The sequence below is a fragment of the Arvicola amphibius genome, chromosome 9 (genome assembly GCF_903992535.2).
Source record: "Arvicola amphibius chromosome 9, mArvAmp1.2, whole genome shotgun sequence".
Lineage (NCBI taxonomy): Eukaryota > Metazoa > Chordata > Mammalia > Rodentia > Cricetidae > Arvicola > Arvicola amphibius.
The window spans coordinates 1,486,521-1,499,923 of record NC_052055.2 but is presented as its reverse complement, the minus strand read 5'-3'; the positions used below and the strand labels follow the sequence as shown (position 1 = coordinate 1,499,923).

The 13,403-nt window shown below is 42.5% G+C and overlaps 1 protein-coding gene across 1 annotated transcript in view; it reads left to right on the top strand.

Moving 5' to 3' along the window:
- The window catches only part of Nipal2 (NIPA like domain containing 2), an 81,340-nt gene that overhangs the window by 40,247 nt on the left and 27,690 nt on the right, over nt 1-13,403 (top strand). The window contains exon 4 of the mRNA XM_038343427.1: nt 3,523-3,582. Within this exon, the coding sequence (XP_038199355.1) occupies nt 3,523-3,582 (60 nt within the window). The remainder of the gene's footprint in view (nt 1-3,522; nt 3,583-13,403) is intronic.

Sequence of the window (13,403 nt, the reverse complement as noted above, 5' to 3'; positions counted from 1 at the left end):
AAAAAGAGCACATTTGTTTCATAAAGCATAACCAACCGTTCTGTGGCAGTTGACACAGCTCAATGCATGCCGCATATAAGTTTTTATTACAGTCATATCCTTTTGGCTGGAAGCAATAAAATTATCTCCCACATGACACTTCCCTATGAAAGTTAGATTATTTATGAAGCTGTGGTTTAGCAACAAGGAAAAGGGAATCTGTCCTTTCTGACCTCCAGGGAAGCAGCGTACAAGAAAGAGCCTTGGGCAGGGGAGGAAGTGCCCGTGTCTACAATTGCTCAGCTGCAACACCAGTGTTTCTCAGATGAGTAGATCAGAGAGGAAAGGTCCAGCCTTCTTGTAACTTAGTTTCACATTCACAGCGTTTAGACTAAGTAGCTATCCCTATTGTTCTGTGGAAGCAGAGTTTCCCACCTAAATGCAACTCATGTAGTGATCGCCATCTCCAGGGTTGTCACATGGGATGCACCAGTGTATTTTAGTGCGGTCACATGGTGCTTGTTTTTCATTGTTAATCTATCTCTTTCCAGATAGAAACATTCTTAGCCCAGGTTTGTAAGAAGCCATTGAACGGATGCAGCTTGTAAAGGCGTTGGTCCTCAAGCCTTTCTAAGGCTCCTTAGCACAGGATGCTGGTGGTTTCCTGGAATTATTTCTATCTTAGGATAGAAATTTATAAACATTTTTATACCTGTAGTAAACTCAACTTGTAATTTAACAGGCCTAATTTGATAATTTAATATTCATATTTGTCTATACAAAATTTTGCTTTAATGTTTTAGAGCCAAGCCACTCAATTAAATACGTACTTGGTAAAGTTCCATTTGAATACATAACCCGCCCAGGAAGATTATGCAGGAGCAAAGAACAACTCAAGTGTCAGGATGGGCAGCATATGAGCATCTCAGCTTATTTAACGAGAAAACATGATGATTTTGTTTTAAACAAGTCACCAGAACACCAGACATAATCATATTCAAAATGTGACTGTGACATCCACACAATGGGTCATTATACAGACATTAAAATTATCTCTATGAAGAATTTTTAGTGACATAACAAATTGCTGCTTCCATAGTAGCTGAGAAAACAGGGTTCTATAGTTTGTTCTCAAGTGAGAGGTTTAAAAACATCAACATATCAACTGCACTTTTCTCTAAATAATAGTACTTTTTTAAAAACGTAATTTTTATTGATTCTTAGGGAATTTTACATCGTGCACTCCAATCCCACCCATCCCCCAGCACTTCCGTATCTGCCCATCACCCTGCAGTGTTGAAACCCACAAAGAAATAATAAAAGTAAAGCAAAAAAAAAGACAAAAAATACAAACAAGAATATTAACTAAAAAACAAACAATTAAAAATCCTCTTCCCTCTTCATCTTCCCTGCCTGTCCATCACCTCCTCCTTCATCTTAGCGTGAACTGCAGTGTATCGTGCAATGGAGCGTTCTGTTCAAGCTGCTTCTCTTGCAAACGCCCATTGTGTAACATGTTGTTGGTTCACGGCCTCTGAACAGTACGCCATCAATTCTGACCCTCACCAAACTTCTGGAGATCCTGCAGATAGGGTTCCACAGGACCAGTTGTTTCACGTGCTCCAGCAGGTCATAGATGGGGTAGATGTTGGGGTGAGCCAACTCAAAGCCCTGGATGGGAGCCTGTAGTTTTTGGTTTTTTTAATTTTGTTTTGTTATACTTTTATATTTCTTTTTGGGTTTCCCCTTGCGGATGTCACCATGGTCCCAGGTGGCAGGCCACTCAGATTAGTATCACCTTGCCTGCAGGGTGGTCCTAGAAACAAACCCACATGGCCCCAGGTGGCCAGCCAGATCCCAGGCAGCCACTCGGCCTTATATGGCAATAGACCCTCCTATGAATATCAGCACAGACCCTGGCTGCAGTAGGCCACGGACCCAGACATGGCACTCAGCAACAGCTCTGGCACTGATGACGTCATGGCCCCAGCGGCGGCATGTCCCTTGGATCCCAACATGGCCAGAGAACTTGGGCATCCTTGTGGCCTTTGGTGGCAACACGGGACATGGACATTAACACAGACCCCGGCTTCAGTAGGACCATGGACCAAGACACAGTCCTCAGAAGCAGTCCAGGCCTGAATGTCATGGCCCCCGGTGGCAGCACAGGCCACTCAGATCAGCATTGCCACAACTGCAGGGTGGCCCTAGGATACTAATAGGGCCTGAGGTGGTGGCCCAGATCCCAGGCATCCATACGGCTTCCTATGGCAACAGGCACCATGGGTATTACCACAAACCCTGGCTGTGGTAGGGCCACGGGGATATTTGTGTTTTGTTTTGGTTTTATGAAAGCATTCTTTCCTCTGTTTTTAATCTTAAAATCTCGGCTAAATTTTCAAATAAAACTTTAAAATCCAGATTACAGTGTATATCATTTTTGTGATTGCAATTTGGAGTTTTCCAATTCATCAAGGAATGAATCTACAAAAGGAACAGCTCAGAAGTCAAACTGCCTTCTTGACCAGAGGCCGTAGCGACAGGCCCTGGCTCAGCTTTGAGAGTCCAGCACTATGAGCCACTCTCGGAAGAGTAAAGACACAAAGCAGAATAAAAGGATGATGGCAATAAGTCTCAGATCAATGAAAAACCACACGCAAACTATCCCGGGGTAGATGTCCAGCTCAGTCCGGATCGGGACGCGATCTTGAATCTAGATTTGACCACAGATTGGGCAGTTGTATTCATAGAAGCCATGAGCACAAAATCGCACGGTGGGCCTGGGAATTATAATGGTGTGTTTTAGAAAGGACGGGCACAAAACAGAAGGGGAATGGAGGGCAAATGTGAGGAAGGTGGCAGGAGAGAAGTCACCGCTGTCATCGAAGGCCACGGTCAGCAGCTCGGGTCTTTGCCCTGTAATTAACAAGAAGCCATTAGAGATCTAACGCTGCAGATTTCCGTGAGTGTGGCGTTTTCGAAAGATCCCCTGGGTGGTGTGGAGAGAGGGGAGAGTGGGATGTCAAGACAGATTCCTACTGTGCTATTACACAGAGGCACAAGCAAGAGCGGGGACAGTGACCAGGGTGTTGATGACAGATGCGGTGCAAACTTGGGTTGCTGTCTGGAGAAGAGGGAGCTAGGGAGAGCCCTGGATGAGGAGATGCTGGAGCTGATGGCTTCAGTGTGGGATACGCTATACCTATGTAAATTTTAGCCATTCTCCGCTTTCTTGAGTTTCCTCCTTGCTTCTCCTGCCTTTCTAGCTCTTCCTTTCATCCTTTTCTCTTTGCTTCTCTCCTCCTTCCTCCCTTCTTTCTTCCGGCTCTTCTTTCCTACCCACACATTCACTCAGTAAGCTTATGAAGGAGGCCCCCTCGTTTCCCTTGCTCAGCCCTGTGTGTCTTCTTCCATCATGGAATTCACAGCCACAACTGCCAACGGTGAAGCAAAGACGTTAAATGCTTAACTTCATATTGCACTGAATAATACATGCTTTTTTTTTTATATTGGAACTGCTACTAATGGCCATTTTCTTTGCAGGTAGTGCCATAATTTCCGTTGTATTTCTGAGAGAAAATTTGAGAGCCTCAGATTTACTAGGTGAGTAACCATTTAATTCATCTAATTATAGCATCGCTTGATCGATAAATACTACCTATAAAATCACATACTTAAAAACAGAAAATTTAATGAAATGGTTTCATATCTCATTTGGGGTTGGCGCTCTGTACGGGGGGACGCTGCCTCTTCTCACGTGAAGCTTTCATTTGCATTAGGCTACCGCTAGCTATTGGCCACAGCAAACTGTTATTTTGCAATATTGTTGTTGCTTATGTTGTGATACTTTTTTGAACATCATAAAATTCAGGGAAAACATCTGTGTTACTTATTAGACTATTATAATTGAAAGCTCGCATTTGCCATATTATATTTATACTGCCTAGAAATAAAAGTCACAAAGTACTAGTTCCCCCAAATGAGTACCTGTTTTATTTAACACCTTCCAGAAATAACAGAGAAATTCTCTTTTGTTTAGAGAGGCTGGGAAGATGGTTTGGTGGGTGAAGCATTTTCTGGGTGAGCATTAGGACCTGAATTGGATCCCAGCTCTCAGAAAAGCCTGGCTCGGTGGCATGTGTCTGAAATCTAAGTGTCGAGGAAGCTGGGGAAGCGGAGAGGCTCTTGGGGGCTTCCCAGCCAGTCTTCTAGCTGGATGGATACCCCCAAGTTCAGCGATAACCTACCTTGAAAAGTAAAGGATTTCATACCTGAGGCTCAGGAAACAACAGAGGAAGAAGCAGAAAAATTGTAAGAGCCAGACAATCAAGGTTTGCTGTGAGGTTGCGTCTCCTAGGAATGTGAGAAGCTACACGCTTAAAGTCTCACCAACATGAGTGCCCTAACACGAGCTGAACACGGACACCATCAGCAGACATGTCAAAGTAGTCGGGGAAAGCCCACCCACAGGCCTCAACCCTACATGAAGAACTGCAGGCAATGAAGGAGTGCTGAGAGCAGTTCCCCGGGGAAGAGCACACCAACTGCTTATCCCATGCTCAATAATCGGTCCTGAAAGCACACGTATGCGTGACATTATACAGATTGAGCAGGCTATAGGTAGGAGTACATATGTGTATATTTACACATACATGCATGCGATAACAAGTAATGAAAAAAAAAGAGGCCATACATTTGAAAGGGAGCAAGGGAGTGGTATGTGGAAGGGTTTGGAGGGAGGAATGTTGTGATTATATTATAATCTCAAAAATAAAAAAATAGAGGAGGAGGTCCTAGAGGAAGACAAGAGTTGACCTTGGGTCCCCTACTGTGAACCACCACAAGTATACACCACGCACAAATAAACATTTTAGAAGTAAAGACAGAGTAAGTCACTTTGGGGGGAATATGGTTCCTAATGGAAATTAGCAGTGGCCTTCCTGGCTATAATGGAGATTTCTGTTACGTAGCAAGGCTCTCTCATAAGCATCGTCTCTTTTCACATCCGTGGGAAGATCATCCATGAGAATTACTCCTTGACAAAAGCCTGCTTTATTTCTGCTGACATATGGAAATGAATACAGAGACTTTAGACACTTCAACCAAAACAATGCCCACCCTCTTCCAGGGAGCTTTGTTTTGTCCTTTTAATGTGAGCTCTGAATTTGACACCACTGTTGGTATGTTTAGCATTTCTCTCCCGGCCCCTGATCCTGTTTCTCTTGAGCTTAACGTCTTGAATGTGCCTTAACTTTTCCCTTTCCTCTGGTTTGATTCTGCTGGTCGAGATTTTAGTCAACAGTGTCAGATTTTTCACGGTTAAAAATGTTTTTCCAAATGCATTCGTATGTGATTGTATCTCTTCCAACATTATTATTTTTAATGCATCCTTTTTTATATGTTGCGGTTTATGGGGTCATTTGGGAAAGTCATATGAAATCATAAATAAGAGCAGCCAATGCCTGGGTTTTAAGAGTTAGGTTTCATATTATTTTTCATATTTATCAAATGTCACAAGGAAACTTCAAATCCTTTCATCTAACACCTTCTATCATTTTGTAGTTTGGGTGGCTAACACTGGATGAATGACTAAACTCTCCCAGTTTAATAAGGTCCTATAGATGGGTAATGGGGACTTTCCTGTCTCAACTATTACTGGTAATAGTTGACTAGTAGAAATAAAGAGATAATTATGACTGAGTTCTTGTTCCAGTTTTTCTTCTGTTGCTTTGATTAAGATATATGTCCCAATGGAGGCAACTTTAAGGGAGAATGTAGTTTCCTTGGATTACGATTCCAGGCCATCACTGCAGGGAGCCACAGAGGAGCAACTTGAAGGAGCTGGTCACTTTCGCAGCCAAGAGCGGAGAGTAATGAATACATGCCTGAGTATGCCCCCTGCTCACATTCTCCCTGCCATACAGTTCAGGACCTAAGCCCTGAAAGTGCTGTGTTGCCCACTTTCAGGCTGCGTCTTTCCAGTAGTTAATAATTAAGACAGACCAGCCCATGGGCTAACCTGATCTAGACAGTCCTCCACGAACTAGCCCATGAGCTAACCTGATCTAGACAGTCCTCCACAGACTAGCCCATGAGCTAACCTGATCTAAACAGTCCTCCACTGACTTGCCCATGGGCTAACCTGATCTAGACAGTCCTCCACTGACTTGCCCATGGGCTAACCTGATCTAAACAGTCCTCCACTGACTTGCCCATGGGCTAACCTGATCTAGACAGTCCTCCACTGACTTGCCCATGAGCTAACCTGATCTAAACAGTCCTCCACTGACTTGCCCATGGGCTAACCTGATCTAGACAGTCCTCCACTGACTTGCCCATGAGCTAACCTGATCTAGACAGTCCTCCACAGACTAGCCCATGAGCTAACCTGATCTAGACAGTCCTCCACTGACTTGCCCATGGGCTAACCTGATCTAGACAGTCCTCCACTGACTTGCCCATGGGCTAACCTGATCTAGACAGTCCTCCACAGACATGTCCATAAACTAACCTGAGCTAGACAGTCCTCCACAGACTTGCCCACAGGTTAATCTGATCTAGAAAGTCCCTCATTGAGAGTCTCTTCCTGGGTGACTCTATACTGTGTCAAGTTGACAGTTAAAACTAAGTATCGCCATCCCTAACTACAAATAATTTACCTTCCATGATAAAATATATAAATTATTGTTGGTTGTTTTTACTCTTTACTCTTTGGGAGCCCACCACCCAGCTTCCAATAAATACACATGGAGACTTATTATTACTTATAAATGCCCAGCCTTAGCTTGAATTGTTTCTTGCCAGCTTTTATTTAAAATTTATCCCATCTACCTTTTGCTTCTGAACTTTTACCTTTCTCTATTTCTGTATATCTTTTCTTTCTTTCTCATTCCCTGACTTGCTTTGTAGCTGGGTGTCTGGCCCCTTCTTTTCTCATTCCTTGATCTTCTCCTCCCAGATTTATTCTCTCTGCCTTCCAGCCCCACCTATTCTTTCTCCTGCCTTGCTATTGGCCATTCAGTTCTTTATTAGACCATCAGGTGTTTTAGACAGGCAAAGTAACACAGTTTCAAAGAGTTAAATCAAATGTAACATAAAAGAATACAACACATCTTTGCATAACTAAACAAATGCTCCACAGCATAAACAAATGCAATACATCTTTAACTAGCATTCTACATTTTCCCCTTTCATCTAAATAAAAATGTAAAGTTTTAACTTTAATATAGTAAAATTATATAAGACAAAAAAGTTATTAAGCAAGAATTACTTTTACAATATTCAGTCCATTAGTATTTAGCAATTCAGAAAACATTCTCCACCATCCATCCCATCTTAGTGACTCCAAAGTTTTATGCCTAATTTACTTTCTATCATAATTAAGGAAAACTGTAACTATAACTATCTAGTCTTCAACTCCATCAAAGACCCAGAAGAATATAATAGTACCTAACAACAAAGATATCTTGCTTCCTGGACAGTCATCCAAAGTTCCTCTGCAACATTGTGGCATCCATCTTCAGCCCACAGGCCTAGAATATCTAGCAGACTTTTCAGTGAAGCAGGAAATTTGAAGGACTGCCCACCTTGTATTGGCAAAATTCAACAGTATCTTTCCTGCAGAAGACTCTTCTGTGAAGCAGGAACCCTGAAGGATTATCCTATCTTGTTTTGGCAAAGTTCAGCAATCACTTTCTGTGGGTCCTACATGTCCAGTTTATATAGTATTCTGTCAGAAGTCAAGGCAAAGTAGTTTCTTGCACAAATGGTTGCCTTGCCACATTGAACACAAACCCCATAAGGAGTTTCTTTGATGTCCATCATCTCTGAAGTAAATTAGTGCTACCAAGAGCAGATGTGTCTCATTGTCATGAAAATCCCTATGTTAACAAAACATTTTAAATGTCGTATTCCATGGGTCTTTGAAAATCATCTATCTATCTAAATATATATCTATGTGATCTTGAAAACATACCTAACATATCCATATATTTGATTGTTATAATGACTAACTACTAACCTGTATTTCTTGATTAGCCTAAATAGTTTATAATTTACCCTACATTTTTAAATAAAGTGTATAAGTACAAAACCATAAATAAGAGTAGAAACATATGTACAGTATAACAAAAGTAACTTTAAATTTGTATCAATAGACCATATTCCCCTAAATGATAACAAACATCCATAACCCACCAAAGAACCAAAGACCACCAACCCCATCTCGTGGGAATGTGAGAGTCATGTTCTCCAGACTGCTTCCTGTTGTCTGTGGGCAAAGACATCTTTTTAGGGGTCCCTGAGAATAATTTTAGATAATGACCAAGTCCTGGGATGACTAGCTATAACCTTGGTTGATAGATATCACCTGTCAAGGAGGCCTCCCTTGCTCAAACCAGATCCATATTAACTTGGAATGAATCCACAGCCTCTTGTTTCCTGTGGAGGAAGCAAAAGCAAAACCTCTTCTCCAAAGCATTTTTGACTTCCAATTGACAAATACATTTCTTGACTTCCATTTTAAAGTTAAAGCATTCTTAAACTGATGCTGGGGATCCTACAGCCTCACACTGATGCTGGGATCCTACAGCCCCACATTGATGCTGGGATCCTACAGCCTCACACTGATGCTTGGGACCCTTTGGTGTGTGTGTGTGTGTGTGTGTGTGTGTGTGTGTGTGTGTGTGTGTGTGAACAGCAGCTGGCATGTCTTAAACTTCCTTTTCCTGGTTCTATGCTGTGCTTTACATGGAATATCTTGCTTAAGTATAGGAATAACCCATTTCTAGAAGCAAAATCTGGTTCTCAGAGAGGTTACCTAACTTTCCTAGGATCACAGAATTGGCAGTTAATAGAGCAGCTTTCTAATGATGGCAACTTGACAAAGTGGGGGTTTGGGCCTAGGAGATGTCTCTAGAGCCCTGTGACACGAGGTTACTTAAATAAACTCCCTAAGCCTCAGTTTCCTCATTTTTAAAGAAAGATTCTATTACCCATCCCAAGATTAAATGAATGAATGTATTGAAGTTCTTAGAACAGGGCGTGTCACATAATAAGTACTCAGAGCCTTAGCCAGGACCTTCCTAACTACTACAGTCACTGCCACACACTCAAGAGGAGACATAAAGTTCCCACAAAGCTCCGGTTTGTGGTTTGGTGTGGTTCGGTTGCCTTTCTAACAGACTGCTCTTTGACGGAGGATGTCACTGTTAACAAAGTGATCAGTTTTTGCCTTTAATGTGGTGTTACAGACGGGAGGGGGAGTCATCCATTGAACACCCTTCCCTCCAACAAACACCACCACAGGCTTACGTTCTCTGAGATGCAGTAACTAGCTTTGAACCGGGGAAGTCCAGGGAGGCCTTTCCGCGGCCTCGTGCAGTGGCGTGTTAGCCGTATGGGTACCTCCCTGTAGCCGTATGGGTACCTCCCTGACCCCTTCATCGCTTTCGCCTGGAGAAAATGTGGCTCTTTCTGTTAAAAGCAAAGAATGCAGTTTTTTTTTTTTTTAATTTTGTTTTTTTTTTTTTTTTTTTTTCTTCTCAGGGACTAAAACCAAACAGGGGGAAGAGTAGCTAGTGGTGTTTTCTTAAAGATTAACATATGTGCGTGCGAAAAATTAAATTGTCAGAATGTGAGAAGGAATACCATTTATTTTCCCCTGCTTCAAACAAATGAAAGTTTGCTTTTCCTGGTGGAACAAATGGAGATTTGAGGCCATGTGCAAACAAGCTGAACTAATTTGTTGCCAAATGTTGCTCTCTGGCCATGAAGCTTTTCAGCACTGGCCTCAAAAAAATGACCTCACAAAAGCCTTGTCTGAAAAGAGTCACCGCCGTTATTGACTCACTGACAGGCTTTGGCCCCAACTCTGATTCTTAGCGGATTAAGAATTTAAAATTATTTTAATGATTATTTTTCCTTTAAAAAAAAGCACAGCCTCCTCTCTTCCTTCACCCAGCCCAAAGCTGCAGCGTTTTCCTCTTCTCCATCATCATCAAAACACCACGGCTGGGAACACCGTACTGATTCAGGTCCACATAATGGTATCATCAAAATACAAATTACAGTAAACTCCCCACACTCCCCAGAGACCAGTAACCTGATTGCTTCAAGTCACCTACAAATGGTTTCCCCAGATTGATAGTGAGACCAAGGCCATTTATTTTCCTGCTTCTCCGCCCCTGCTCCAAGATCAGCAGGGTTGGGTTCATTTGTTGAGAACAGGACCCAGGCAAGTGCAGCACCATTTGAGTTGAGAGGACAGAGTGTCCATTTTGACTTCTGAGCAGCCTCGAGATTAGAGCTTTCTGACGGTGGGTCCGGGACTACCTGAGACTTCCCAGCTAGGACTCCTTTGAGGGCATCTGCCATTGAGCCTGAGGAATCTGGACTAGATTGCTCACCTTGTACTAACGAATCCACTTCATTATGTGCCTTCTGGTATTCCAAGGAAGTAACACCTGGATTCTCATCAATCAAGAGATAATACGGTGCCCAAAAGAATTGTTCAGAGTCAAGGTAGCTGAAAATTTTAAAACCAAAGGCTCCCGGAAGTCAGAAAATTTAGAAAACTAAAGTTTAGAATTTTAATTAAGAGTTGTCCAGCAGACGGCCATCTCTGAAGAACTGACTACATTTGTCTTACTTGGCACATCAGGGAACCAGGGGACAGGAGCACCTGGATTCCAGGCTCGGCTCCTTCCGTTCCGTTCATGTCTCATTCCTTTCAGCAGTATCTCCAGGAGACTGGTAGCCGACTAGTAGCCTCCTGAGACAAAGACTGAGTTCACAGCCAGACCATTAAATGTCAAGCATTTCCCAAGTATAAAACACTCCTCAAAACACCACTTCAGAGCAGTAGAAATGGCCCAGCATGTTTAGAGACTAAGATAACTTGGTCATTTGCGGGGTGAGTCAGCAAACGTCAGCATATTGGCACACCTGCGAGGGCTTCCAGGGGAAGAACTGCTCAGGCTTCTTTAACTCACCTCTTCCCAAAGAGACTTGATATCTCACAAGTGTTTCTGATGGTGCCTGAGTCTCTCTAAGCCCGTTTTGGGGAGCACCCACTTGGAATGCTCAACTAAAGGAAATTCAAGGTCAAAATAACCTGAAACCCGTCCAGGTCCTCTGCCAGGAGTCTTCTGTCTGGTCTCCGCCTGTGTCCTGTGCAGCATGAGCCCCCCCCCCCCCCCAGGTGGACTGACATTCAAATGCTCGACACTCAGGGACCCTACCTCACGCAGTCACTAGGCATCTGGACGAGTCAGGGAAACAGACCGCCTGGGTTCCAAACCAAGCTGTCCACTTACTACCAGCTGGGAAATGCCAGGCAGAGTGGTGTTACTCCCTCTCTAACCATCTTCTTCATCTGTCAGGTGTGGGTAGTAATAAAGATTATACATTATACATTGTACGTATGATACGCTATAGGATTTATTTATAATATATGTTGTAATAATACAGTTACATAATAGTAAACAGTTTGTCCGTATACACATATTTGCCGTGTGAATTTCGTGATTCATGGTCAACGACAGTCCAAAAATGTTCAATGGAAATGGTAGAAATAAGCAATTTGTAAGGTTTAAATAGCTTGTTAAAGTATATTGCTTTTGTTGTTCTGTTTTGTTGTTATTATTCATCATTTATTGTTCCTGTTTGTAAGTTAAGCTTTATCATAGGTAAATAGACAGGATAAATGGAAGTTTTTACTCTCTGAGACTTTAGGCACAGGCCCTTTGGGATGTATTCCCACAGACAGAGGACTGCTCTAATCATTTCTCATGGATTTGTTATAAACATTGTTAATCACATGTAAAGCATTTAGAGTTGGTTTATTCCACTTGTGTGTACAAGGCGGGTGGTGTGGGTGATGTGTGCGTGTGTGGTCTGTGCACATGTGTGTAAATGCATGAGTGTAGAGGCCGCAGGAGGACAAGTACCCCGCTCTGTCATTCCATCTTATTCCCTTGAGACCTAGAGTTGGCTGACTGCCAGCAAGCCCCAGTAATCCTCCTGTCTGCGTCCCCCACAGACGGGGTTATAGGTGTGAACACAGCCACACTCAGCTTTTCATGTGGGTGCTGGGAATTTGAATTCAGCTCTCACCCTTGAGCAACGGGCACTCGACCCACTAAACCATCTTCTTAGCCCCTTTTATCGTTTTTTTTCTTTTTCTTTTTTTATTTGTTTTTATTGAACTATGTATTTTTCTCCACTCCACTCCCTTCCTCTCCCCTCCCCTTCTACCCTCTCCCATGATCCCCATGCTCCCAATATTTACTCAGGAGAGCCTGTCTTTTTCTACTTCCCAAGTAGATTAGACCCATGTATGTCTTTCTTAGGGCTCTCTTTGTTGTCTAGGTTCTCTGGGATTGTGAATTGTAGGCTGGTTTTCTTTGCTTTATGTTTAAAAGCCACTTATGAGTGAGTACATATGATATTTGTATTTCTGGGTCTGCATTATCTCAATCAATATGATGTTTTTTAGATCCATCCATTTGCCTGCAAATTTCAAGATGCCATTATTTTTTCTGCTGCGTAGTACTCCATTGTGTAAATGTACCACATTTTCCTTATCCATTCAGCCTCTTTTTATTAAACTACAATGCTTTTAGTATTATCATATTTTAATATTGATCACAGTATTACTTTCATGTTAGCTATTCTTGTCTATAAAATAACTAGTTTGGAATTTATAAAGAGTACCTTCCTCCCTTCCAGGACAGCTGGTCTCCCTATTGTAAAGAGCATAGATTAGCTTATGCATTAGCTTTATACATTGTACATGTTTATAGGAAGATATCTTATTATTTGTATATTAAATCAAGTTACATGGGAAACAGCACCTGTGAGTTTGTAAGAGAACCAAATTGAGTTTTTTGTTGTTGTTATTTGTTTTTGCTTTTGTCAATGAATAAAGGCTGTTCTTAGAAATGAGAAAATGCACACACACAGTAAGCACAGAGAGAGAAAGACCCTCTACAAAACAGACAGGGACCTGAGGGTCCAAAAATCCAGTCTCTCCTCGGGGGCCGCGTTTGATGTTTTGCAGGGGAAAGGATGTTTTATTCCACTTTTTAAGTCTTTGGAGGGTCTTCCTCCTCAGACTACGCTGTTACCAGTGCTCCAGGCAGGCCAGCCAGTCCATCAACTGGGTTCTCTACAGGCAGGGGAAAGGGCCCATAAGGCCTTCGTTTAAACCACCAGGCTTTTGTCTCAGATCAGGAAAGTGATCTGCCTATCAAGAGAACTGACTTTCATTTAATGAGGAAATAGAATTGCTCTAGGCTAGGGCATGAGGAAGCAGGATGGCCACACCCCCAAACTGGAGTGTCATCTTACTCCAGTGTCCAGACACATCTGCCCAGTGGTTTGTGTGTGTGTGTGTGTGTGTGTGTGTGTGTGTGTGTGTGTGT